We start from the raw sequence: 26,064 nt of genomic DNA on the forward strand, positions 1-26,064 counted from the left end.
GAGGACAGCTGGCCCTTCTCACCTGAAGAGGGCTGGGGCCTTGTTGGCCACGTCCCAGATTGTAGCCTGTGCAGGGAACGGGGCTGGCATCCAAGAGGCCCCTGGTGAGGCTCGCTGACTGAGGGAGGGAGGCGGGGGGCTTCGTGGGGCCCCTCTGTGCCCTGACCGATCACCAGCCACAACTGGTCAACAGGTGTAACCTGGCCGCCTCGTGACATTTCCTGCTGTGGGAGCGCAACACCCGCAACAGATTAGCGCCCAGAGACAACCTGCTGGACCGGCCACATTGCTGCCGGGTGTGGTGCCCCGGGGACAGGAACCTGAGCCCCAAACAGAGAGGGCGTTGTCTTTTCCCCCCTTTCTCTGAGGGTTTGGCAACAACTTCCCGGCTGCTCCTGGCCTGAGCGTGGCCAGCCCTCCGTTCCACGTGGGTCCCTGCCTGTGCTGGTCACACCCGAGGGGCTTCTGTTTTCACAGATGCCACCCCGGCCAGTCTTGAATGCGGACCCGGCCCGGGGCTGGGGTCCTTCACAGTCCAACCTTTCCCAAGTCCACCTGTTTCCACCCTCACGCTCACTGCCATCGCTGCCGGCCGAGGGAGAGGCGGAGGGCATTGCTGCACCTGGAGATCGAGGGCGGGGGAGCAGGCACCCACCGTCAGGCACCAGTAACACGACTGGGCCAGGGAGCGGGCCCTGGAGCGGGGCCGGGGGGCTCATTCCTTGGGACATGAGGGCCTCACGTGAGCTGGGCCTGTGAGGACGGAGCAGCTGGGACCCAGGGGACCGGAGGAGGGCGCGTGTGGGGCACAGAATGACGAGGGGCGGGAGCTGGAGAGCAGGCGGGGAGGAAGGGAAATGCGGGTGCAGGAAGCAGGAGTTGAGGGGCACCATGGGAGGCCGCATGTAGGCCCAGGGCTGCCGTGGAAGGGAGGGGGAGGTCAGGCTGTGACTCCAACGCGTCTGCTCACTGAGAGGTCATTTAATCTCTCGGGTGTCTCTCAGCCCCAAACCCAGGCCCCCGGGGACAGGGCTGGTGCGGCCCCGTGCAGCCTGTCAGAAAGCCGCCTGCAGGTGTCAAGGAACGGGGCCCCCTTGGGCTCGCAGCTCTCCGGCACAGGGGACCATGAGGTCCTGGTGGCCAACCTGACCTCCCGAGACGTAGGACCCTGCAGCCAAAGGGGCTCCCGCAGCAGCTGGGAGAGGTCCTCACTGGGGTCCCCACAGGTGACCCGTCTCCATCAGCCTCCCGAGGCGCCCACGAGGCAGGCGGGCTGCCCAGTTCCAAGCGTCTCTTATGCGAATGCAGCACTGACCTCGGCTGGCAATGTCCTCACTGTCTCGGGTTTTGGCTGCCACAGCGCGGCCGCCCTCGGCCTCTCCCGTCCCTGCCCAGAGGCTCCAGCTCCGCTGGTACTGGGCAAGGCCCGGCCACAGGGCGGGTGGAGGGGTCCTGGTGAATCGGAGCTACAGTGAGAGTTCTCGGATCCTGACGGAGGCCAGGTGGTGTGGGGGGCTGGAGGGAGCTTGGGGGGGCAGCCTCTGGGGTGAGGCTGCAGGCGTCCTACCACTCAGGGCCACCTTGAGGCAAAAGCGTGTTCTACTCGTCAAGGGACAAGAAGGAGCTGGTCACCGTTGAGAGGATTAAATAGCAGTGGCAGCGTCCTGGGTAAGCTCGAAGGCCCACGGCATCCGGATATCCTCACTCTTCCTGCCCTCCATCCTCTCAGGGTCTGTGGGTGCCCCCAGCCACCACCAGCCCCCCACCCTGAGACTCCTGGGGGGCTTCCGCCTGGGGCTCAGGAGTGGCTGGGCTTTCTGAGAGCCTCCCTCACCGGCCTCGAGGTCAGTGGTCATTTACGGAGAACACACCTGGAGCCAAGGACGGTGACCTGAGTTGCTCACGATCCAGGGCACGGTGGCAGGGCGGCTGTGGCGGCCGGGCCCAGCTCTCCCTCCAGGGCTACATCCCTGCATAAATCCACCCTCTCCCCATGCTTCGCCCCTGGACTTCTTCAGATCAGTCACCCCGCCTATTGTCACACGTCTCCTGTGACAGGGCAGGGGGGGCCCCCGCAGGTCGCCAGGTGGAAGCCCCTCGATGTGGGGAGAAGAAACCGAGGCCAGGCAGGGGTGAGGCTGCCCCAAGACGGAGCTCCCGTGTCTCTCAGTCCCACATGGAAACCATTGTGGGAACAAAGTCCTCCCCTCCCCAAGGCCCCTGAGACCCCCTGTCCTCCCCCTGCACCTGCAGGGTCTTGAGCCTGGACAGAGCACAGATGGCCCCATGCCACTGCTGTCCCCCTGCACACGGGCCCGTGGGCTGCAGGCGTGTGGCTCTTAGGACCTTGCCGGAGGCCACCCAGCAGGTCAGGGTGGACTGGGGTTTGTCCAGCCCCGCAGCCCAGAAAGACCAGCTCAGTCCCGGGGCAGAGTCGGGAACGAGGCAGGACCCTAGGAGGCCACCCCTGGACAAAAGGCCTCGTGAAAAGCGGCCTCACTAGCAACGTAGAGCCTCTGACCAGGAAACAGGGAACACCACCGACGATGATGTGAGAATCTCAGCCCGGCAGCCTAAAAAGTCAAACTTCCAGGACTCCGGGATCCAGCAAGACGGGCGGAAGGCCCGTCACAGACCATCTAGTCCACTGGTAAACAGACGGCGACGCCGAGGCCCCGCGAGGTCCGTGTGGGAGCCAGGCTCGGGCAGCAAAAAGGCCGGTGAGCCGCTGCAGGTCAGGGAGGTCATCCAACACCGACCTAGGGGCAGGGCGAGGGGGAGGGGGAGCCCCCCCGCTCCGGGCCCACGCGTGTCACCCTCGCCCTCGGCCCACTGCAGGCAGCAGCAGCGTCTCCCTGGAAGAAACTAACTGCCCCTCCCCTCCGGGAACCGCCTCCAGGGGCCCCTCCTGTCCTCCGCTCTGTGGGCGACGAGGGCCAGGCTGGACCATGGCGGCCCCTCTCAGCTCTGCGGTCGGCTCGGGAGCGGCCGGGCTACCAGGGCCGTCTGGAGTCCCCGCGGCCGGGAAAGCGGTGCAGCCTCATATCTTCCTTCTGGATGTGCTCGTAACAGGACTGGCCGGAAAGAGGCGAGGCTGAGGGGGGAGCTGGCCTGCCGGCCCCCAGCCCCACACAAACACGGCCCAACACCAGGGAGCACAGCCGCCTCCCGGGCCGGGAGCACCATGTCTCCAGCTCAGCCCCCAGCCACAGTCTGCAAGGAAGTGGGGCCTCCCTCTCCCGGTCCGCTCAGGGATGCAGCCTGGAACATGCCCAGGGTCCCGGGGCCCCAGGGGTGGGGTGAACTGCGGGGCCTCCCCGCCCTCAACAAGGGCAGGCCTGGAGGCTCGGTGAGGCCCGCCCCGCAGAAGCACACACGAGCAGTGAATTTGGGTTCATCCCCACTATGCACTTGGGTCTGTCCCACCAACCAGGGTATTTTGGCCCCAGTCCACCACCTCTGTCCCTCACCTCCAGGGCCGTGAGTAAGAAGTCATACAGGCCTCCCGTGTGGATGGGGTCCATCATGTCACGGATCAGGTGGATCTCGGCTCCCAGGTGCTGGATTCTGGAGGCATCCACCCCCGCAGTGAGAGGGAGAAGGGGCCCATCAGGGGCAGGCACCACGCGGCTGGGCAAGGAGCCCTGGCCTGGGTGGCTGGACACCTGGGAGGTGGTCCCCGCTCTGCTCCCCATCCGGGACCCGAGGCGGGCCTCTCTGGGCCTCCGCCTCCCGCTTTGTACCAAGAAAAGCTGTGCTCAGAAACCCTGATGTTGAAGGCTTCAGCCTGTGTCCTGGCTGGGGGCCGGGCAGGGTGGGAAGGGATCGTCCTGCAGCCCCCCCACCCCAGCTCCCGGCCTGGCCCGGGGCTCACCGGGCACGTGACACCACGTAGATGAGCAGCGGCAGCAGGTCGTCCATGGGCAGCTTGTGCTCCTGGCCCAGCACCCGCGACACGGTGGCCTCAATTTCCCCGTATGTCCTCTCCAGCACCTCCAGCTTCTCGCGGGGGTCCACCGTGGTGCTGCGGCAGGGTAGCGGGCTCCAGATTGAGGCCCCCGGGTTCAGTCCCCACCAGGGGCCCCATCACTCCCGCCTCTGGTCCCCCACCCTCCCCAGGGCGCAGACTCACATGATCTTCTGCAGACACTCAGTGGCTGACAGGAAGCACTTGTCCCTGACCAGGGAGAGTCTCTGCATGGTGGGGGGCGGGGAGCGCAGGTTGGATGAGGCCACGGTCCGCCCCCCAGCTCCGTCCCTCTGGCCCTCCCGGGGCTGGAGCTCTTGCTGCCCACCTTTCCCCATCACTGGCTCCAGCACAGCCCCGCCCAGAAGCTCGAGTGACCCAGGGTAAGTCACAGCTCCACCGTGAGCCTCAGTCTACTCAACTGTGAAGTGGGATAAATGGTCTCCAGGCGGTTGGGGGGACCAAAATGGATAGAGAAGATAATTATTCCAATAGCCGATAGTCACTGGGTCCCTATGGGTACCTATTTCGGTGGCCCCCGGACCCAAGGGCTTGTTGAAACACAAAGAGGCCTGAGCAAACCGTGAGGGGCCCAGCTCAGGGTTCAGGCCTCCCCCCTACCTGGGGCAGCTAACGGACCCACCTTCTCACCTGATTGGTTGTCAGCGTGAGGTCCTTGAGGGGCCACAGGTGCCTGAAATTAAACAAGTATGACACAGAGCCTCTGCCAGGAGGAGGGGGCAGGGTCTGAGGTCAGAGGGCAACCCCCCCATATACCGTGTCCCGTAGCAGGACTGAGCGCAGGGAAGGGGTCCGCAATGGCACCTTGGAGCTCCCGCATGGAGACCAAGGCAAGGGAGGCTGGGACAGATCCCTGGAGAAGACGGCCCCCCCAAAACTTGGATAGGGGTGAGGGGCAGCGCTGTGGGCCAAGGGACCCTATGAGTGAAGTCCCAGGGGTTGGGCCAGACAGAGAATGACAGCAGAAGAGACTGTTCTGGAGGCTCGGTGAGCCAGTGCAGGCTGGTGAACAGGGAGGGATGTGGGTGCCATGCAGTGCAGCACAGGGCAAGGACTTGGGGAAACAATGGAGCAGGGAGGCCAGCATGGAGGAAGCAGCACAGAGGCAGCAGCAAGAGTTGGGGAGGAAGGAAGCTTGGGAAGCGGTTGGCAACCAGGTGTCTGGGCTGGTGACCAGTCAGATGCAGGAGACATTCACGATGAAAGGGGAAACAGGGTTTTGGAGGGGGTGGGTGGGAAACACCATCGCGGTGTGACAAGGGAGACCAGGTGTGGAAGGAGAGGTCCCATGCCCCCCATTGGGCAGGCGGTCACTCATAGTATCGACGGATGAGAAGGGGCACTGAGGGTAGAAGGGACCTGCTCCCAGAACAGTCCTCAGTTTCCCCTTGAGGATCTCCCTTCCCCCCACTCTCAGTCCAGCTACTGGGAGCAGGACGCCTGCCCCAGCCCCAGTGGCAGATATTGAGGCAGGCTGGCCGCTGTGGGCCACAGCCAGCATTTAGGGGCAGGCTCCAGACCCCAGCCAAGCCAGTGAGGGACAGCTCCCGGCTGGAGCCGGGAAGGTGACACCAGCTCCCTGGGGCACAGTGCGGGGACTGAGCTGGTAGAGTATAAACCTTGAATGGCTGGTACCCTGTGTTTCACCATAAATGGGAGCCAGAGATACATCAAAAGAGACGGTGTTTCCCTTCACCGTGAGGTTAAATAGCTAGATCCAGCCACACCTGAAACCCGCCACACCAGCATAATCCTAGAACTTCATGGGCACTCGAGCCAATTACCACCACCCCCTTTTTTGCTAGACAATTTCAACTGCATTTCGTATCCTGTGTTCATGGGGGCCCTGGCAAACATGGCAAGGAGGGAAGGCTTACTTCTGCACGTCCAGGAACTCAAGCAGCTTGGTGTCGGGGAAGAGGCTCAGGTGGGCAATGCCCTGGCTGTAGAGACCGTCCTCCGTCTCATGGAGAAGCAGGTAGAGCGTGAAGAGCTCCGAGTAGAAGCTGGGCAGTATAAGGGGCAGCACCAATCCGTGCACCTGCACGTCCCTGAGTGAAAGTGGCCAGGACAGGTTGGGGCCAGCAGGGTGGGAGCCTAGGGGGTAGGGACCGCTACTTGGGCTGCCCCTCAAAAAGCCCACAGAGCCCCTTGTCCCCCGACAAAGTGTCCCCGCCCCCTCCATTCTCTAGAAAGCCCTTCCTCAGTCTGTTCTTGGTCATTCCTTCATTCGGTTGAAATCTGGGGCCTCCTGATTCTCTCATTTGACTCACAACCAAAATGGCAAGTGGGGTGGGATTTGATCCCCATTTGACTGAAAGCAAAACCCGGGCCCTGGACAGACAAGGGACTTGCGGCAAAGCACTCAGCCGTCATTCCAGGCTAGACCAGTTCTGCCGCCTGGTTTTCTAGGCTTTCTAGGACTCCAGAGGGGAAGTTCTACCCAACATCTAGCCCCGTTTCCCACGCATCCTGCAGTGGGATCTCTCAGCCTGAAACCTAAAGGCAGGAACGGGAAGGTGTGGTCTTGGGGGACTAGGGAGACAGGCTTAATGACGAAACTCCCACTCTGCACGACCTCGGGCTCAGCCCCTGCCAGGCCTGTCTCCCCATCTGTGTGCAGGGAGGAGGGTGCCCGGGGCAGCTGCTCACCCCCTGCACACCCGAGAGATGAGCCTGGGATGGCACGTCCCGAACAAAGATGCATTTGATGCATTGTGGCGGGGCCTCCTCCCAGGTCGCTCAAGGAGCAGAGGTCGTGGGTCATTCTGATCTTCGTGGTCAATGAACAATGCGTGGTCGATAGCATGAGCCCCGAGATTCCCCCAGAAGCCCCCTCTCCCCCTATCCTCCGAAGGAGGCTCCAGAGGCTTCCCTGGACCTAGCCCCAGGGGAGCAATCACCTTGTCTCTGTATCTTCGTCTTCCTCTGGAGCCTGGCCCTTGCGCTGTAAGGCCACCTGCAGCAGACCCCTGCAAACCAACGAGAGGGAGAGCTGGGCTGCCACCTCCCACGGAACCCGAGTCCCCAAAGGACAGGGCAGCGGGCTCTGCATCCGCCCCCACCACCAGAGCCGTGGAGCGTGAGGCCCAGAGCCCCGGCTCCCAAGCCTCTGCAGTTAGGAAGCTGGGAATACAGGGCGTCAGCCTGACAGCGCTGGAACCCCACAAGAGAAGGAACTACAGCATCTAGGGCCCCCATCTGTGACGTTAGATGGGGTCTGAGTCCAGAGTCAGGCTCAGCCTGCAGGGGGTTGGAGCTCCCCTGGGGTCAGGGGTCAGCTCAGGGCCCGTCGAGGCTCCGACTCTGGCTCCAGGAAGTCCGTGCTATAATCTCCCTGCCTTCTAAGCCCTTTGCTCGGCCTCCGGCTCTTTCTCAATCCAGAGGCACCGTTCCTGCCCAGGGGGCTAGGCAGAGCACCTGACATCCGGGAAGAGCAGAGCTCTACCTCTACAGGGCTGTGGCTGTCCCCAACAGGCCACCGAGCTCACCTGTAGGCGGCCCAGAGTTCCCGGGCATGCTGCTTCACCTCCTCCTGGGCCAGCGCCTGCAGGTGCTTGTTGGCCCCGATGCCGGCATACGTGGCCTGGAAGGTCAGCATCAGCGTCCGGAGCAGCTTTCCCAGGGGGTGCAGCGAGTTGCTCAGAGCCTGGCAGGTGCAAAGGCAACAAAGGGGTGACCGGGGCCAGGGGCTGGAGCCCCGACAAGACTCCCAAGACTGCTCCCGTTTCACAGATGAGAACACTGAGGCCCCCTGAGCAGAAAGGGTCCCCGGGCTGGCCCCTCAGGCCAGCACCAGGGGCAGTGAGGAGGCCCCCTCCCCACAGGCCCCCCTGCCCGAGGGCCCTCACCTTCCTGAGGCACTGCCGCAGGGCTCTGGGCTCCCGGTGCTGCAGCAGCTCGTCCAGGACGTCTTCCATTCTGCCCGCGCGGTCCTCGGGCTGGGTCCTGGGGCACCGCGCACACACATCTCTCACCCACACCTGGGTCCTGGCCTGCCCCCTCCAGGAAGCCTTCCTCCCCAGCCCACGCGGGAGTCCCACAGACCCCCAACCCCGGCCCTCCGGATGCCCCGCTGGGCACACGCGTGCCTACACTCACGCACACGCCCGCGCCTCACCTCTCGCAGCACAGGTACTCCTGGGACTTGCGAAGCTCCCTCGAGTTCTGCACGTGGAAGCCCAGCAGGGCCTCCTGCAAGTCCCCAGGGCAGCCGGCGCTAACGAAGTCCCGGAAGGGGCCGTAGACGCCCTGCCAGCGGCTCTCCGCGGGGAAGGCGCCCACACCTAGCTGCCTGTGATGGAGGTGGTGGAGGGTGGGAGGCAGGGATTGGAGCTGCGGTGGGCAGGACCCCGTCCGGGCCCTCGGGGAGAGGGGGATGTCCCACCTGGCCTAGAGTCGGAGCCCAGGAACAGGGGGGCGGACTGGGAGGGCTGACCTCCAAGGCTCCAGGGAAAGAAAGGAGAGGCAGAGAGAGGGACAGAAAGAATCTGCTCCCCGGTGGAGAAGAGAGAAAGGGACACACAGGGCCCTGGAAAGGAGACAGAAAGATCTGAAGAGCTGGAGGCCAAGTCCAGACAGCAAGGTCTGGCCCTAAGAGCTAACGGGCCCAAAGTCCAGGATCCCCCTGCCTTGAGACCCCGCTCTCCCTCCCACCCCACCTGGTTCCTTCCTGAGCTCCGTCTTATCTCGGCCAACGGGCCCGGGGGTCTGGCTGCATGTGCCCCGTGGAGCGCTGCACTCCCACATCACGCTCACAGATTTGCCTACACCTGCACCCCACCCAGGCTTGGTCAGGCCTCTGGGGTTTGCTGTCTACTCCCAGGTCCTGCTGTCAGGGAGAAGAAGCAAGCAAAGAGGAAGGGTCTAGTAATCAACTCTTCTCCCCCCACCCCCCCACATCTGAAATGCTGTGATCCGTACCTTGACAGACACAGCAAGAGTCGCCACTTGAACTACGGTTCCCCAAGGAAGAACTCTGTCTCCATGGGAAGAAGTCTATCCTCTTCTCAAATACCCCATGAGAGTGACAATAAGTCCACTTAGCAAGTTTCCTTCTTCACCTTGGCTACCAGGGAACTCAGAGCCAGGTTCATGCTCAGCCAAAACCACTGTGAGGCCTATTTGTATGTTTCTTTCCTTGAAGTCCAACTCGCACTTTTATTTTCCATTTTATTCTTGTCTACGTGTGTTATTTCACAAACTGTCTTGTACCCTTCCCAGAAAAAAAGCAGGGTGGAAGCAAAGCCTGTGCCTAATATTTTTCTCCGGTTTTGTGGTGTACGAAGTTAGGCCATAGCCCTTGATTCCAAGAGTCTCTGACTTGAGGGCTGTGTGACCTGGGCCCTCGGAACTGAATAAAGAACGAAGAGAATGTACAGAAAAGGCCCTCTGACGAGACCTGAGCCCTTGGGGTGGAAACAGACACACACAGACACACCCAGTCAGGCTCCAGAATGCACGGGCCGGGCGGCCAGGCTCTTACCTCTTACGGGTGCCACTTGGTTCTGGCGGGAGGGCGGCCGTGTCCAGCAGGCCCTGGGTATGCAGCCCTCCTCCTGGCCCGCTGCCAAAAGAGCCCTCCAGGGTGAAGCCATTGGGGAAGGTGATCTTGCCCTGCAGCCAGGGAAGGAGACAAGGTCTGTCCGTCCAGCTGCCTTCCCATCCAGTCATGACAGGCCTCCTGCTTGTCCATCCTGGGTCACAGAGGCTAGCCTCTGGTGGGTGGCCTTCCCACCATCCGTTCACTCTGCCCCACCCTGAGGGGCTCCTAATCCCCTCACCTTAGAAGCCCTGACCTAGAGCCGTGCCAACGGCCCAAAGGGTCACCTCAGGTGGGAGACTGGCAGGGAGAGAGAAAGGGACTCTCAGGTCACAGCAGGGGAGCCACTACTGTGGGACTTGGTGGCGGGGGACAGGGGGAGGAGGTAAGTCCAGAAGTAGGAAGAGGCCTCGGCAAGGCCTGAGGGCCTGCTGGCCCTCGGAGGGACAGTCCCTTCCTCATGAGTGTCCCATTCATAGCACTCGGGGCCCACCCATTAGATGCCTTAGTGCCCTCCAGTCACCAGGAGACTGAAACAGCCCCACATTCCCAAAGGCCCAAGCAGGGACCCAACTGCCTTCTTCTGGGTCAGCCCAGGCAGGAACATTCTGAAGGACACTAACTCCAAGGCGCCAATGCTGGTGGAGGGGGTGGATTCCCAACGAGGGGCCTGTAGGGAGACACGGCCAGGCCACCAGCACCCTGTGCACCAAGGCAAACCCACCTGTCCCCTCTTGACTCTGACCAGGGTTCGAAGTCCACTTCCACGGCAGGGGGTCACTGTGCCCACCCTCTGGACGCAGTGGACATGGGAGAGGCACCTCCCTACCTTCACCCACCGCCCACACCCTCAGCCCTGGGTCCAAGTGGGGAGATTACAGGCTCCAGCCAAGGCTTGACCAGGAGGGGATAGGTCTCAGTGGCCCTCACCTTCCCCACAAGGGTCAGGTCCCTGGTGAAGGTGCCCTCATACAAGGAGTCATCTTCAGAGAGGAGGATCCCTGGGCCCTAGGGAAGGAAGCCGGAGAGAGTCAAAGCAGTCAGTTAGGAAGGGCCAGGAGATGGGGCCCGGGGAGGGGCCAGCAGGAGGAGAGGAGGCAGGCGTCAACCCGGGTCCTGAGCCCTGTCACACCTCCCAAGACCGTGCCTAGGTGGGATGCCAGCCCTTGGCCTGCTAAGCCCTGAGCACCCGTTCCATGGACCTCATCCCTGGGTTATCCTGAATGATTCCCTGGGACCTGGCTCCTCCTTTCCAGTGGCTTCTCTCAGCAGGCCTCCTGGGTGACCTCCCTTCCCCACCCACAGTTCAAGAAGCCCTGGGCTTCTCCTCACCCATCCCCACTTCCCTATCACTGACCCAGGGGGCACAGTGGAACCAACCAGGCTTCCTTGTGGCATTGGCCGCCAGGAAGCTCAGAGCCAAACAGGATCCAATTTGTGTCCTATCTGAATCTATTTTGTGTCCATTCTTATCTTATTGTCCCCCTTCAATCCTTTCCCCATAAACAAATGCACAAGCCATAATAACAGTAACAGTCACCAGGCCAGACATGGAGCAGGGCACCTGGCAGGGTGTGAGTGAGGCAGGAGGCAAGGGCTGGTGTGCCCGGGCTCAGGAGACCTGGTGACACTAGGCAGGTTTTCTGACTTCTCTGAGCCTCACATCTGTCAGTCATACACTGGGGACGATGACATGATCCGTGGGACTACGGGGAGGATCCCACGAGATCGTGCTGGGAGGCTGAACCCAGAGCTGAGTATCCAGTTAGGAGTCTATCAATGTCAGTTGCAGTGACTGTTGGCATCATCCTCACCATGCACTTCATTCTTGCTGATTACACTGTGCTTACAGTAAGTAGTTAACCTGAGGTGCTGATGGGGAAACCAAGACGGGAGGGGCAGGGACTCGGCCAAGGCCAGGGTAAGTGGCAGGTAGAATCCTGCTGAGGTTCTGTCTCCCTCTAGCACCTAGGAACCCAGCTTCCGCCCCATCCAGCGCCGTCCAGCCTCTGCTTAGCATCCGGACCCTCAGAGCCGGGGGTTCAGCCCCAGTGCAGGGAAAGGGTGGCTCAGGATACACGCGGGTCACCCCACTCACCACCATCTTGTCCGCCTGGAAGGTGCCCTGGTAGCAGACACCTGCCTGGGTGACCATGACCCCTGGGCCATGGCGCTGGTCAGCCTGCCACATGCCAATATAGCGCTCACCCCTGGGGGAGGAGCCAGAGTTGGATCAGAGTCGTTCCTGGGCACTTTTAAGCTGGCAGGGCTGGGGTCAGGGGGTGAGGGTGGTGAGCGGATAAGGAGCAGTGATATCGCCTGAATCTACTCAACTCAGACATGGGGCAAGTGAGGTCAGGACCTCCAAGAGAAACAGAAAATGGGGGAGGGAGGGAGCCTGCCTGCGGGGCAGGGCGGGGGGGGGGGTATCCTGGCAGGCTTCCTGGGGCGAGGTGGCAGGAAGGATGATGGAATGCAGAGCCATGGAGGTAGGAGCCTACAACAGGTACGACAGGTACAAGGGGACAGTCAGTGGTCTAGGAAGCTGGTCTAGGAGGGACACGCAGGCAGCACGGCAGGGGTGAGGTCAGAGAGACAGGCAAGCCTCAAATACAAGGCCAAGGACCCCGGGCTTCCTCTCACAGCCCAGAGGGCCTGGACGGGCTGTGATCCCTACACGGGACTAGACTGGGGGGTCAGAAAGTCCTCCTGGACAGCGCGAGGAGGGGCCAGTCTGGGAGGCTCCTTAATCAAGGAGGTCAGGGCTCCCTCATCCTGAGCCTCAGCAACAACCAAGGCCACGGAAAGGAAGTGAGTGACTTCAGAGAGACTCTGAGGGGGCAAACGGACGGGATGCACTGACCACAGGACCCACGCCCTGCTCAGTCTGGTGTGTGGGGGTCTCCTGAGCCCCCTGACCCTGCGGGGGGCGGCCGTGGAACGCTCACCTGTCACCATCCTCCTCGATGCCGTAGCCGCTCTTCTGGCCCCTCTCCCAGTGGCCCGTGTACTTGCAGGGCTGCGGGGCCTGTGGGGGGCTCTCAAGGACCCCGAATCCGTGCCGCAGGCCCGCCTGGAAGTAGCCTTTGTACACCTCGTCAGTGCTGTACCTGCAGAGGGTCACCAACAGCTGGCCCTGCCTCCCGGAGCTCGGCCCAGGGGACGTGCCCGCCCCAAGAGCCCCCCTTGCCATGGCGCCGAGGGTCACTTACTCACAGATGCCGTAGCCACACATGCTGCCTTCCCACCAGTGGCACTTGTAACAGTCAAACTTGTCCTCGGAGGCCTGGGGCACCAGGCGGATGCCGAAGCTGTCAGTGTGGGTGCGTGGGGGGGGCGGTCAGCACCAGGCTACCACCTTGACCAGGACACCCCGTGACACCCCTCCCTGCCACCAGAAGCGTCCCCGCCTCCAAGGGGCCTTCTCAGACAATGAGGAGAATCGCCCAGGTGCTCAGCCATCTTTTCTTCCCAAGGGCCACTCTGAGGACGCCTCCCCCTGTCCCGCCCCCCTGTGCATCCTGGGAGCACCTTCCGGTCCTGACCACTCTTTCCATGACCCACCCCTCCTCGGGGCTTTGGTTTCCCGAAGCGCAATAAGGGGAACTGGACCAAATGGCCTTAAGTTCCTGCTTGAGGTTCGGGGATTTAGGATGGGGCCAGGCTGGTGACGGTGGCGGGAGTGAAAACCACTCCCCCGCCCGCCACATTCTCCCGCATCAGCCCCAGCCTTACCCGTGCTCCAGGCCCTGGCAAAAATTCCCCACGTGATTCCGGCCATCTGGCCACTTCAGGGTGCCCCTGGAAGACAGTTGAAGGGCACACACATCAGGCCCACTCGACCCGTCCTTCAACACGCACACAGCCCCCAGCTGACCTCCACCACAGACACTCTCAGAGCCCTAGCTCCCCCCAGACTGGTATTCCCTGCCCCCACCCAGCCCTTCTCTCTGAGCTCCATGACCCGCAGGGGGCTCTCAGTCCTTCTCGACTCCTGGCACAACTAGCCCAGCAGCCTCAGGCACACTCACCACACCCCACAGGGAAAGCTCTGGAAACATCCAGGTTCCCTTTTTCCCTTGACCAACAGGAAGCTCAGAGCTAAACTTCAAGCTTAAGTCAAGCGCTAGCCAGTGGCTTCTAGCATCCTCCTCCCCTCTTCTGACACGGCATTGTTTTTTCTGTTGTTTTTTTTTGTTGTTCATTTGCTTCCTCAAGTCCTTTCTGGAAGCAGGCAAGGTATCAGAAACTAACGTGCTTATAAGCATAACCTTGGCAAGTCCCTTCTGCTTTCGGGGCCCTGGCTTTTCCAGCTGGAACATAGGGTGGGGCCACAGGGTCTTGAAAAGCCCACCTCCCTGTGACTGAAGCCAGACTCACGCTATAACCTGCCCTGAGGCCTTGGGTAGGTCATGCCAGCCTCTGGGCCTCCAGAACGGGTGATGACACTCGCCCAGGGGGGTCTTGTAAGGGCTGGGGGAGGCCAGGTATCTGCAAACCATTTCCCCCACCAGACGGTGCTACGTGAATATGAGCATTATTCTCCCCCCGCTTCCCGAGAACAGTCACTGCAGCCCTGCAGGCCAGCCGCCTGAAGCCTGTCCCACGCCTTCTGGGGTCATCACCCTCACCGAGACTCTACATGGCACAGACCTACTATGGGCCAGGTCCTGTCCAATAGAGCTTAAGAGAGACCGGGGGACAAACAGGCTTGACCAACTGATTCGGAGTAACAGCCTTTGGTTCGTGCCCTCGGGTGATTAGGTCCATGTGGGTCCCATCTGTCCTCAGACTCCCACAACGACCCCTGCCTCGCTCGGCCCGGAGCTCCGGTCACTCACTTGCCATGGGGCCTGCCCCGGCACCACTCGCCCTCGTAGGTGGCCTGGCAGAGCCGACCCTCGGCGCGGAAGGTGTATGCCACGCAGCGGCAGGTGGGGGGCTCGGGGGACTCCAGGCCCGCCCCCAGCATGGGGAAGTCCTTCTTCCCCCGCAGGGCCTGGCACACAGCCTGAGTCACCTTCCACTGCCAGACCATCTGGTGGGGACAGGGGAAACACAGGATAGGTCACTGCTGTGGAGGCAGCCCCTCTAGGAAGCTCCAGATAGTACCCCCGCCACGCCCCTCCCCTTCTGTTCTGTCGTCTGGGGGAAAAGCCAACTAACGGCTCCATGCTGCTCTCTAGGCCCTGCATCAGACCTCATGTGCGGTTTCGGTGCCTGCCGGGGGAGCCAGACAGAGCCGCGGGGCAGGCACCCGCAAAGGCCCCAATCCCGGCTTCACAGGGCCAAGTACCCTGTTCTCCACGGCACTCTGAGGCCCGACCCGGGCTGACCGCCGACTCGCTGTGGCCATGGTCCCAGAGCCTCCGGGGGGGGGGGGGTACACCTGTGCCCTCCCCCTGCCCTCCTGCTGCCTTCCCTCACTCCTCTGGCCCCACCCCACCCCGATTCACAACCCACCCACACTCACCTGGCCCTGGGGGTCCTTGGAGCAAAAGGAGAGCTCTTCCTCAGGTGTGAGGAGATCAAACGTGCACCTAGACAGATGGAGGTGACGAGTAGGCCCCAGCTCCGTTCCGGAGGGTGTTCCGGGAGGCCCAAGCCCTGGGGTGCGGGCGGTGTCAGGTGGGTGGAGGGAGAGAAGGCCTGGGGTGTGATTGGAGGGGGCCGCTCACCCGTCCTGCCCAGGATCCACCCACACCAGCTTCAGATCAAAGGTGTGGACGCTGTGGCCCTGGAAGGAGATGGGGCACTGGTGTCACCCAGGGCCCAGACCAGACGCTCCCCTCCTGCTCTGGGCCAGTCGTGCTCCAGGCACCAACCTGCTGCCACGCGGCCGGGCGTCCCCAGGCTACTCAGTCCGGCTCACCCAGCCTGCTCCCCATCTCCCTTCCCATCCAAGGGCCTGGCTGGGAACCCTGGAGCAGCCCCTCCCTCGCCTCCGGCTCCATCCATGACCCTGTGCTGCTCCTTCTATCTGGAACGCCATCCCTGCTCGGAGAGTTGACCCACGCCCCTTCCTCTACAAGATTGCATGCAGCGACCTCCTGCCTGACCTAGGTCACTGCCTCACCGCCACAGGGGGAGGAGGCACCAGGCCCAGGCCCGAAGGGCAGGAGGAGTGTGCCAGACACAGGCAGGGACAAGAGTGGGCCTGGTACAGGACATGCAAAGGTCCAGAGGTAGGAAAGGGCACAGAGCATTGAAGTATCTCATCGGTGTACCTGGGGCACAGAGTGGAGAGGAGCTCAAAGTGAACCAGATTTCAGGAGATACAGGTTTAGACAGGGCAAGTAGCAGCCCCCCCCTCCCCCCAGGCCTCGGCCTCCCAGTCTGCAGGGGAGCCCCAGCCTGGCATTCTGAGGGGACAGAGAAGACAGCGCTATGGCTATCACAAGGGCCATATGACTTCAAGGGTGGGGGATACTACAGGCCAGGAAACAATCCCAAACCCGAGCCCTGGCTCCCCCCGGACTTCTGCAACGTCCAGAGCCCAGGCCCTGGTTCTTTTTTTTTTTTTTTTTAATTTTTTTTTCAACGTTTATTTATTTTGGGGACAGAGAGAGACAGAGCATGAACGGGGGAGGGGCAGAGAGAGAGGGAGACACAGAATCGGAAACAGGCTCCAGGCTCTGAGCCCACGGCACAGAGCCGTAGGGGGGCTCGAACTCACGCGAGATCACTCGAGATCTCGCGAGATCGTGAACTCCCGGACCGCGAGATCGTGACCTGGCTGAAGTCGGACGCTCAACCGACTGCGCCACCCAGGCGCCCCCAGGCCCTGGTTCTACACAGTACTTTTTTCTAGAAGCCTCTTGTGTGCCCGGATCCATCCAGCCCTCCTCAGTCACCAAGGGCCACCCCTGACCTCCCATCTGGGGCTCCCCTCCTAAGTAAGGAAGAGAAAGAACCAAGAGTTGTCCGGCACCTGCTGAAGACCAACTCACTCACAAGTGTCCCGTTTTCCAGATGAGGAAACCGAGGTACAGATGGTTAGCAGCGATGGCAGCCGGGACTGAGATGCGCTTCGCGCGGCCTTGCCCGATAGCTCACCCTGCTCCAGGGATGGCGGGGCCTGCCGCCCCCCACCCCCAGCAATGACTGCCTCTCGGCCCCCATCACCTCCCCAAGTTCTCGCCCCCCACTCCTTTCTCAGCCAGGCCCCCGACCCCCGCTACGGCCCCAGGACCTCTGGTCAGCCCCACCCCAACCTGCAGCAAGACCAGGGCATCATCGAAGAGCAGCACGCGCTCCGCCCGTAGCGGGGTGACCGTCACAGGTATGTCCTGGCTGTCTTGCAGGAGTCTGCGAGCAGGGGTGCAGAGCACATCCTGGGGAGGAGGGCGGGGAGGCACAGGGCTCAGGCGCCCCTGTCCCCGACTCTAACCATCTCCCGGAGGCCCCCAGCTCTGTGACGACAGTGGGGCTCCAAGGTCTGGAGGGGGTGGGGGCAGCAAACTTGTCTCAGAGCTTCGCTTTGAGGCCCGTCCCACCTCGAGCCACGGCCCCCGCCGAGCCCCCCACAACACTCACCGGGGCTCTGCGGTCCCTGCCTCTCGCTGGCGATTCTTGTCCCCTTTCTCTGTTCCCCTAATTCTCTACACTGGGTCCCAGGCCTGCCACACCCTCTCAGGGCACAGGGGGCTCCCCCGCCGACCCCGGTAGGGGCAGTGCGTGCCACAGTGGGTGGTGACATGAGGACGTGATCGCCGGGTGGCGTCTCAGGACAGAGTCAGTTCTGACTGCTTTTCCCCAGAGCCGGTTCACGGCCTGGCCCAGGAGGCACTCAGCAAGTGCCTGAGGACGGCTAGACACACGGACCTCACAGCCACCTGGTCCCTGCCTGATAAGAGTCCCCTTTCCTGACCCGCCCTGAGGCCTCAAACTCACTCTCAGCCGGCTGCTCAGGGCGTGCCAGAGGGCCTGCGTGGCGGTGGCCTGGTCCAGCGCCTGCCTCATGAAGGACTCTAGGTTCCCAAAGAGGGTGGCCGCGTGCACCACCAGCTCCCGAGTGGGGTGACGCTGCAAGGACACAGAGCAGCTGGTGAGTGGGGGACGGGGGTGGGGGGGGCCTGTCAGAACCTTCCGCCACCCTGTGATGGTTGCCCCGGCCCTGGCCTGGCCCCAGCTGGTCAGAAGGTTTGGATCTAAGCCAAAGTTTGTCCTTTTCTCCCTGCCAGCCCTTCCTTGAGGGAGAGGCCAGCATGAAGGTGCTTCCAGAGGACCACTGGGTGACACCCCCCCCCCCCAAAGCTGGACCTGGGCCAGGTGTCCGCACACCCAGTACATGATTCTCCATCTGCTTCCCGGGTCTCCGCTGGCTCCACTACAGCAGGGCCATGTACCTCAGACATGCCAGGGCAAGGCCATGTCCCTGCGAACCCCCCAGAACAGGGCCACGTCCCCAAAAGCATGGCTGTGTCTTTCTCAAGCCAGGGTTCCTGAGTCAGATGGGTCCCCTGAGCCAGGACCGTTCCTCTTCCTCCCCCGGCGTCCCTACAAGTGACAGGCCTATTGAGCAGCACCTGGTCGCCCGACCTCCCTGCTACCTACCTCCCCAATGGTGTCCCCGAGGCTCAGCAGGAGGAGCAGGTACTGCTGCACGTGATGGGCGAGCGGCTGGCGGAGCGCCTGGACCAGCGTTGTGCCCACGGAGGCCTCTGAGCTCACGCCCGACAGGAGCTGCCGCAGCGCCTTCCGCTGGCCCCGCCAGTACTCGCTGAGTGGAGGAAGGGCCACACGCCGCCTTCATCCCCCTCCTACGTTCTGTCCCTGCCACCATCCCCCACCCAAACCCAGCTAATGCCCCCAGATCTCAGGAGCAGTCCCAGACCCCAAACCGCTCTCATTATCACACGAACACGGTCGCCTGATTGGAGGAGATTCAACAACAATATCTCGGGGTGAAGGGATCATCGAGGACAACCATCCACCCTGAACAGGACGGCCCCTCCTTCCCCTTCCCAGGGTCGGCCTTGGCTAGTGGATATCTGGATTTGGCTCACAGCCTCCATAGACTTCCCCCCCGCCTTCCGGTGTGGATCAGCGTGGAATTGTTAGAACCAGGAGTGTTCGGGATGAGTCATGGGCTGTGACACGGGCTGCTGTGGCCATGGGACTTCCCCAGCCTTCCCTCCCGGACACCCCCACCGACTCAGAGCCCCCACCCCACCCCCATCCCCGCAGCACCCTGTGCTCACCTCCTCTTCTTTGCTGCCTTCTGAAAGGCCTGCACCACCACGCAGCTAGTGTAGGCTTCGATGTACCTACAGACAGCACAGGAGACACCCTGCAGGCCCAGCCCACGGCCTCAGACCCAAGCCCCTGCCCTTCCGGGGTCCTCGGACCCCACTCACCGAGTCCCCGCAGCCCTGGCCCAACCAGGTAATTCTAACTCAGTCTTTCCTCCCTGGGAGGCCCCAAGGCTCAGGTCTGGGGTGTCTGTGATTGTGCCAGGCTAAGGCCCCAGGCCCTGAGGCTGACCCACCCCAGACCGAACCCAAACCTAAACCTGACCCGGGGAGCCCTAGGCCCAGGGCGATCCCCCGCCTTCCTCGCCGCCGTACTCTACGTGCACCCGTAGAACGCGGTCGGCGCCGCACAACAACAGCAGGGATTCCAGCCCGACGGAGTCCTGGTGGCACAGCCTCCTCCTCAGCGAGTGCAGGCTCTCCTCCGTCACCTCCCAGAGCTGCTGGGAGCTCCTGTGTAGCTGCTGCAAGAGCCGCAGGCACTCTCTGCCCTGGGGGTCCGAGGGCTCTGGAGGAGGGGGGGCGGGGCAACCACGCTGTGAGGGGGCGGGGCCTCTCCGCCTCGAGGGGAGGGGCCCCCACAGCCCAGGAGCCTCGGCCAGGGTTCTGCATCCTCCTCGGGGTCTTTGGCTCTGGATAGGAAGCTGATGTGGCCCCCTGGAACTCAGCAGGGACAGGCAGCCGGAGAGCCGGGCAGCACCCTTGAGGAGTAAGTGGGGCACATGTCCACCCCCCCACTAAGCAGGGACACCACGCACACTAACTCCCCCGAGTCTCTGGACTTCCTGGGGTCTGGGATGCGGGGTCTGTAAGGTCCTATGGTCCCCTCCCTCTCACAGATGAGTGGACAGAGCCCCTCAGTGGAAGGCACCTGACCAAGGTCACTTCACAAGTGAGACCCAAACTGGAAGTAAAAACTCAGCATCCTGCTTTCCAGCCGTGCCCTGGGTGAGAGCAGGCTGAGAATCCAGGCAGAGCATCAGGCCTGTGCCCTGGAAGAGGTGGGACTTTGACTCTATGTACAGCTGAGTCTGGGCTAGGGGTCCGTGGCCTGGCCCCTTGGGGTCCCTTTGAGAAGGGAGCAGCCAGTGACCAGAGGCGGAGCCCCAGTCCCGTGTGTCCCCACTCCCGTCTGAGGCTGAGCAGGCTGTGCGTGCCTCGAACAGTCTAACGAGCTAGGTCCCGGGGTCCCAGGATGGTTCCTGCGTCCCCCGCCCTCCCACTGCAGAGCTGAGACTCACCAGCCGTGAGCAGGGGCTGGAGGACGAGGCTGTTGATGCGGGCGAGGGTGGAGGAGAAGACCTCCTCCAGCCGCAGCAGGGCCTCCTCCTCAGGGCTGCACATGGCCAGAATGCTGGACTCGGGGCCTGCGAATGGGGCACAGACCAGAGAGAGGGCGCCAGGGAGAGCACGGTCAGTGCCACGCTCTCAGCCCACGTGCCCGGGACTGCCCACAACAGAACGGAGTGGTGAGCCCGGGGCCGCCTCAGAGGGGAACGCCCAGACCAACCACTGACCCCTGCCCTGCTCTGCACCTGGGCCCAGCAGAGGGGACCTGATGGAGAGGCAGTGAGGGCTCAGAACTGCCTAGGGAAACACCTCTTTTTAGCCCAAAAGGCAGGTGCTCCTCAAGCCCAGTTCTGGCCTGCTCATTCCCCTGCTCAAACATCCACCATGGCTCCCAAGGTTCAGAGTAATATCTAGTGGTGCTCTGACCTAGCTCCCCCTCCACAGAGTCTCTGGAAACAAGGACACACTGTCAGAGGAACCCAGCTTTTTTCTCAAGGCCATGGCTCAGGCCATGCAGATGGACACAGTGAGAGCAAAGGATCATGGGCACAGTGAGAGCAAAGGATCATGGGTACAGTGAGAGCAAAGGATCACGGGCATGAGGGCCCAGGCTCTGCGCGTGGCCCACCAAGAGTGGCCTACGTGGCCAGTGGAGGAGTTATGGAGGATCTCAGGGCAAGGGAGCGTGGTAGGACCCAACATCAGACTTGGGGAGATGGATGTGGTGACAGCTGGAGAGGAGACAGGGCCCAGCAGTGGCAGAGTGAGGTCAGCAGGGGTGAGAGCCAGACCTTCCGTGCCCCTCAACCTGGCTGACCCTGCTGTGCCCAGAGGAAAGAGGTAGGGGTTATGGGGGCGGGCAGGTGGGCTTGAGTCTTTGGACTCCCCACCATGGAGTGAGGAACGCACCAAGCAGGCAGAGATCCCCTGAGAATGTGGCTTTCTGACGAGAGGGAGGGTCAGCAAGGGGCCTGGGCTCCAACCCACCCCCACAGCCAGGCCGCAGCCTCCAAACAGACACAGCACTCTCCCACCAGAGCCAGGTGCCCTCACCGAGCAAACTTCATCTGCCCGAAGGACCAGACCACACATCTCAGGGTCTCTTAGCCTGAGACCCTCAGACTGCCTGTCCCTGGCTCTGACACTCAGAGGCTCTGCCGTAAGCTGACCTAGGTGGGGTGGGAGATATCATCGGGATCGCCGGAATGGGCAGGTGACACAGGTGGAGCCCCAGCACCCTTTCCAGGCCCCTGACAAAACCTACAACTCCCAGGGAACAGGCTCTGGGGCAGCAGGGCGGGTGTCCCAGAACTCTGGCCAAGGGCCCAGGCCCCGGCATTCCTGCCCCACCTTTCCTGCTGCTGCTGCTTCAGGAGGGCGAGGCCTTGGGAGGGACCGACAGGAAGGGGAAGCGGCCAGCTGCCCAGCTGTGGCCTGCTCTGTGGGCCCCTGTGGCAGCCCCAGTACCTCCCCCCACCCCACCTGGGGCAGAGGGACAGGTGGCTCCACGTCAACTCAGGCAGATCCACAGAGCTCAGCTGAGGGGCCAGGGGTACAGCAAGTGGGGCCCGCCCCCCCCCCCAACCCTCCCCCATAGCTGCAGAAACTGACAGAAGGGAAAGGCCCTTTGGGGGGTGGGGGTGACCTTTCCATCCTCAGTTGGCAGCCAGTCAGTAGGGGGTGTGAACTGAGAGGTGAGGACACTGGCTAAATAAAGGTGGAGGAAGAAGGTGCAGCCAGGACAGGAGGTGTGGACTAGGAACCAGATCAGGGCGAGTGGGGACCTGCAGTCAGTAGCTCGAGGCCGAGGGGCCCTTAACACCAGGCATCCCCCACACTCACACTGACCTGGGGTCCACCCCAGCCACGTTGCACCCCAGATAGAGCTCTCTGCCCCTCTCCACCTCAGGCGTCCCCCGCCCTTCGCTGGGGGGCTGGCAGCTACCCTTACCCTGGACCCATGGCCCATACCTCAGCTGCTCCCACAGGACCCCCTGCCAACCCCCTACCCACTGCTCAGTCCTGGCCATGCTTGTCCAGAGCCCTGCTCCCCTCTGGGCTTCAGTCACCTCCTCTGTGAAATAGGGGTGCGTTTAGATCAGAGCTTTCAAACTATGTGAGTCCTCCTTAGAAATGATAAACTGGTGTGGGGAGTTGCTCTGGGTGCAGAGACCTGGTCCTCAGCCTCCTTCACCGCTCAAAGCAGCCTAGGGACCCTCCGGATGAGTCTTACAGACCCAGACTGGCATTTACTCCAGGACCCTTCCAGATCTGTGGCTCCAAAGGGATGTCTACCTCTAAGGAACTGAGGTACACTGCTCAGAGAAAAGGCCAGAAGTTAAGCATGGCTGGCGAAGCAGTGGTGGGGAAGGCTGCGGCTGAGGTTGGGGATCTGGTCTGGTGGTGCCCAGGGTCCCCACTCTCCGGCTAGAGAGCTTGGGCCTTCATCCTGGAGGCAACCAAGAGAGTGAGAGCAGGGAGCAGACCACGCACGAGTATGCAGGAGTGTGTGTGTTTGGGGGTAGGGGGAGGTGCTGAGCCATAACGTGAGAGGGACCCAGCAGGAGTAACCCCTGCTCAAACCCTTCACACCCCTAACCCACCGGGCTCTGGTCACGAGTATGGCCTCCATACCCTCTCCCTCCACCCAGTTCTAAAGTTCCTTAGTGTTAGGCTGCACATGAAGTACCTATGGAGAAACTGAGGCCGAGGAAGGCAAGAGAGGGGCTGAGACGCTATCTGTAGAGCATGTCTGTAGAGCATGTGCAGGGCTCAGACCCAGGCCTCTGGCTGCCGGTCCTGCCAGGTCACCTGAGTGAGGTGGTTCAGAAAGGCTGGGCGACTTGCCTCAGGGCACACAGCAAGTTCCCAGCAGGACCCAGCCTCCTACCTCCTCAGGCAGCCTTGGTGCTCACTGTGGGGCAGGGTGAGGACAGAACTGGCTAGTCTTGGCGTGCCCAGGTGAGTCAGCTGCCCTTCCCCTGTCGATCTAACCAGCCGCCAGACCTGCTGTCTCCCCTGCATTCCTGGCCTCTCTCCACGCCTGGTCGCTCTCAGGCAGGGTCACCGAAGCCTCCCTTGCCCTCTCCAAGACCTGCCCCCCCCCCCCCCCCGGCCCCCTCAGGCCCCTAGGCCACACCCTGTCATGGCACCCACTCTGGTATTTCCTGGTGTGGACAAGCAAGGAAGTTTTGCTTGCTCTGGACGTCTTTTTCCTGGGCTGCCCCAGAGTCCCCTAAAACAGCCCAGTGGTAGACACAGGACAGAGGAACTGCCCCAGGGTGGGGGTGCTCAACTGTCACAGCTGACCCCTCAGTCTCCACTTTGGCTTCTCCCCCCAGCACTCCTTCTTGGGCTCTCCATGCCTCTAAGCTTCTTGTCCTATACGCCCCCACCCCCAACCCTTCTCAGTCTCTGACAGCTTCCCTGCCCCTCCCTGCCTGGCACACGCACAGTCACTGGAGTTTCCCAAACATGGGATCCTGTCCCAGCCACCAGGCATTGCCCATGCCGGTCTCACTGCAGGCGTCACCTCCTCCTGGCAGTCTCTCAGGCTGGATGGGGTCCGGGGGCGGCCCTCGCACCCCAGCCCGGGACCGATCCCCTGCGCGGTGCACGAACCCCGGGCGCTATCTCTGCGCTGCCCGTAAATCCGAGCCGGGTAACCGCGGGGCAGGGAGAACGAGGCTGAAAGGCCGAAGGGCCCTGGCACGGGGCGGGGAATGGGGAACGGGGCCGGTGCCTTGGGACAAACTCAGACGGCCCCCATGTGAGCGCCGCCTGGGACCGAGGAGCCGTGGAGGGACGGCGACGCGGCGGCCCGAGGGGGCGCTAGGCGAAAGTCCCACCTGGAGTGAGGGGCAAGCGGGAGCACAGGAGCCCGCCCACAGACGCGCGACCTCCGCCCCGCCCTTACCTGCGCGGTGCCGGTGCCCAGAGCGGGGAGCGTCGCCGCGGCCGCTGGCTCCCCGCCGCCCGCACGCCGCCCCCTCCCCGCTGCCCCGGAGCCCGCCACGCCCACTGCCCCGCCCCTCGCCACGCCCCCACCGCCGGCCCCGCCCACCCCGGGTTGTTGCTCGAGGAAGCTGGGGCGTGAGCCGACCGACCCGCCTAGCGATCTACGCGACCCCCGCACCCCCGCCCGAGGTCTAGTCCTGAGGCCTTCCCTGGAGACCTCCGGGTCCGAAGGCTTCTGGGACCCAGTGGGAGAGGGAGGTAGGGGCCTGACCCCTCCGCCGCCTTAAACACACACACTCACTCACTCAGGCCCAGGCTCGCCTAGCTTCCCAGGAAGGGCTCCCAGGACCGCCCGGCAGTGTCCGGGAAGCGGCCTGGCTTCTTCGTCCTGGCGGGGCCTTCCCGGGCATCCGCCCCTATTCTGACCGCTCTGGGCCTGGGTGCAACCCCATGACCTCCTCCACCCGCACCGAATCCCAGAGGCCAGCACAAGCGCAGCGCTGGGTGGGCTCGAGAAATGTACCGAAAGTGGGGTAAACCGAGGCTGCCCCGCACCCCCTTGGGCCAGATGTGTATGGCCAGCGACCATTTCTTTCTGTGTGACCTTGAGGAAGTCCCCCTGCCCCCACTCCTGGTTCTCATCATGGCCCAGTAGAGCATGCAGCCTGCGCTTGTCTGCTCCAGGGCCTGTGACCTTGGAAAGGGTGGCGGAAGCCTAGTCCCAGGAGGGGGGCGGGGAGGACAATGGTTCAGCCTGTAACAAAGGATCCCGCTGTCTGCTGCCTGGTCCCCCTCCAGCCACCATGCCTATGCCCCCCCCCCATCACTTCCCGCAGTACACGGGTTCCAGAGGATGACTGGAGTCATCTCCCCTTTCAGGGTTGACAACACTGAGACCAACAGGCCCCATACGGACAGTGGAAGGGCAAAAAAGGTACCCCACCAACCCCATACTCAAATCTGAGGGGGTGGAAGTCATGCCCCACCCTGCCAGGCTGAAGAAAGATCCCCAGTGGAGGGGGCACATGGCAGTTCAAGGGGATCCTTCTCAGATGAGCAGGGTCTTGGTGGGTCTGTGGGTCCTCTGGCACGTGGGTGTGGTCAAGCAAGGGGTTTCTGGGGCTTGGGGGGAAGGGTCAAGGGCCATGGAGATATGGCCACATAGAGAGAGCAAGGTTGTCCAGGAGGGTGTGGCGAGCAAGGCAGGCAGGACAGAGCCCTGAGCAGGAGGAAGCAGATTCAGTGAGTGGTGTCTCTGCAGCAGCCCATCCCCTCTTCGGGCCTCAGTGTCCTCATCTGTACCTACAGCTGAGGGAGGGCAGCGCTGGCTGGGCTCAAGCAGGAAGGGAAGGGCCCCCTCAGCTTCCTCCCCACAGCCCAGCCTTCCTGTTCGGCCATATCTAGGGGAATCAGAAAGCTGGGGCACATCTTCCCTTACCCACCCCCCCCACCGAACCCTAGAGTGGGTGACCTCACCAGCATTGCCAAGCCCAGTTTTACTATCTGCCAAGTGGGGCAAGACCTGCCAGGCCTCGCTCCCTCTCTCTCTCTGCCAGGGCCAAGTAATCTGTAGTCCCCTAGTAGTGCCCAAAGGACAGCCTCCACTGGGTCCACCCGCCCACACAGCCAAGGGCCCTTGCCCAATCCCACCGCAGATGTGCACACACACACCCACCCCACTCTCGCATGCCACAGTCCACAGGAATGTGCGGCGTGTACATTTACTTGTGCCACACAGACCCATCTACTATGAACACACTGGCAGGACTTCCAAGTTGCACAGCCCAGGAGGCAGCCCTGTACGTGGGCACGGGCAGACGCTGTGCACATCCACATGGACACGGACTTACATACTGCTCCATGGAACACACACTAAGACTCACAGACACACAGAGAGGCAAGTGCAGAGTGTGCATGCACTCCTGTGCACACCAGAGCCTGGGACACGAGCGCATGCTTCTGTATACACAGGTCTCACCAGGCCCGGCCCAGCCCCAGAGCTATTCTGGGCCAGGCCTGGGGCCAACAAGGTC

The 26,064-nt window shown here is 62.6% G+C and overlaps 1 protein-coding gene across 2 annotated transcripts; it reads right to left on the reverse strand.

Moving 5' to 3' along the window:
• Positions 1–966: 966 nt before the first annotated feature.
• Positions 967–24,070, reverse strand: ALS2CL (ALS2 C-terminal like). Of its 2 annotated transcripts, none has more exons than XR_006298326.1 (26): positions 23,991–24,070; positions 20,026–20,151; positions 19,100–19,292; positions 18,734–18,799; positions 18,087–18,252; positions 17,424–17,555; positions 16,745–16,864; positions 15,209–15,267; positions 15,004–15,070; positions 14,372–14,568; positions 13,266–13,331; positions 12,743–12,841; positions 12,479–12,640; positions 11,629–11,740; positions 10,461–10,538; positions 9,474–9,604; positions 8,109–8,282; positions 7,840–7,936; positions 7,480–7,637; positions 6,892–6,960; positions 5,866–6,039; positions 4,611–4,661; positions 4,133–4,194; positions 3,875–4,024; positions 3,471–3,567; positions 967–3,074 (listed from the first exon to the last, which is right to left on the reverse strand). XR_006298326.1 is itself a non-coding variant. In XM_043587238.1 (26 exons), the coding sequence occupies exons 2-26, from the start codon at positions 20,126–20,128 to the stop codon at positions 2,994–2,996; spliced, it is 2,856 nt and encodes a 951-aa protein (XP_043443173.1). In that variant the 5' UTR covers positions 20,129–20,151; positions 23,991–24,070; the 3' UTR covers positions 967–2,993. The 2 variants fall into 2 exon arrangements, 1 of the variants encoding a protein (XP_043443173.1); XM_043587238.1 differs by having other exon boundaries at positions 4,619–4,661.
• Positions 24,071–26,064: the final 1,994 nt, after the last annotated feature.

This window comes from Prionailurus bengalensis, chromosome A2, assembly GCF_016509475.1.
Source record: "Prionailurus bengalensis isolate Pbe53 chromosome A2, Fcat_Pben_1.1_paternal_pri, whole genome shotgun sequence".
Classification (NCBI taxonomy): domain Eukaryota; kingdom Metazoa; phylum Chordata; class Mammalia; order Carnivora; family Felidae; genus Prionailurus; species Prionailurus bengalensis.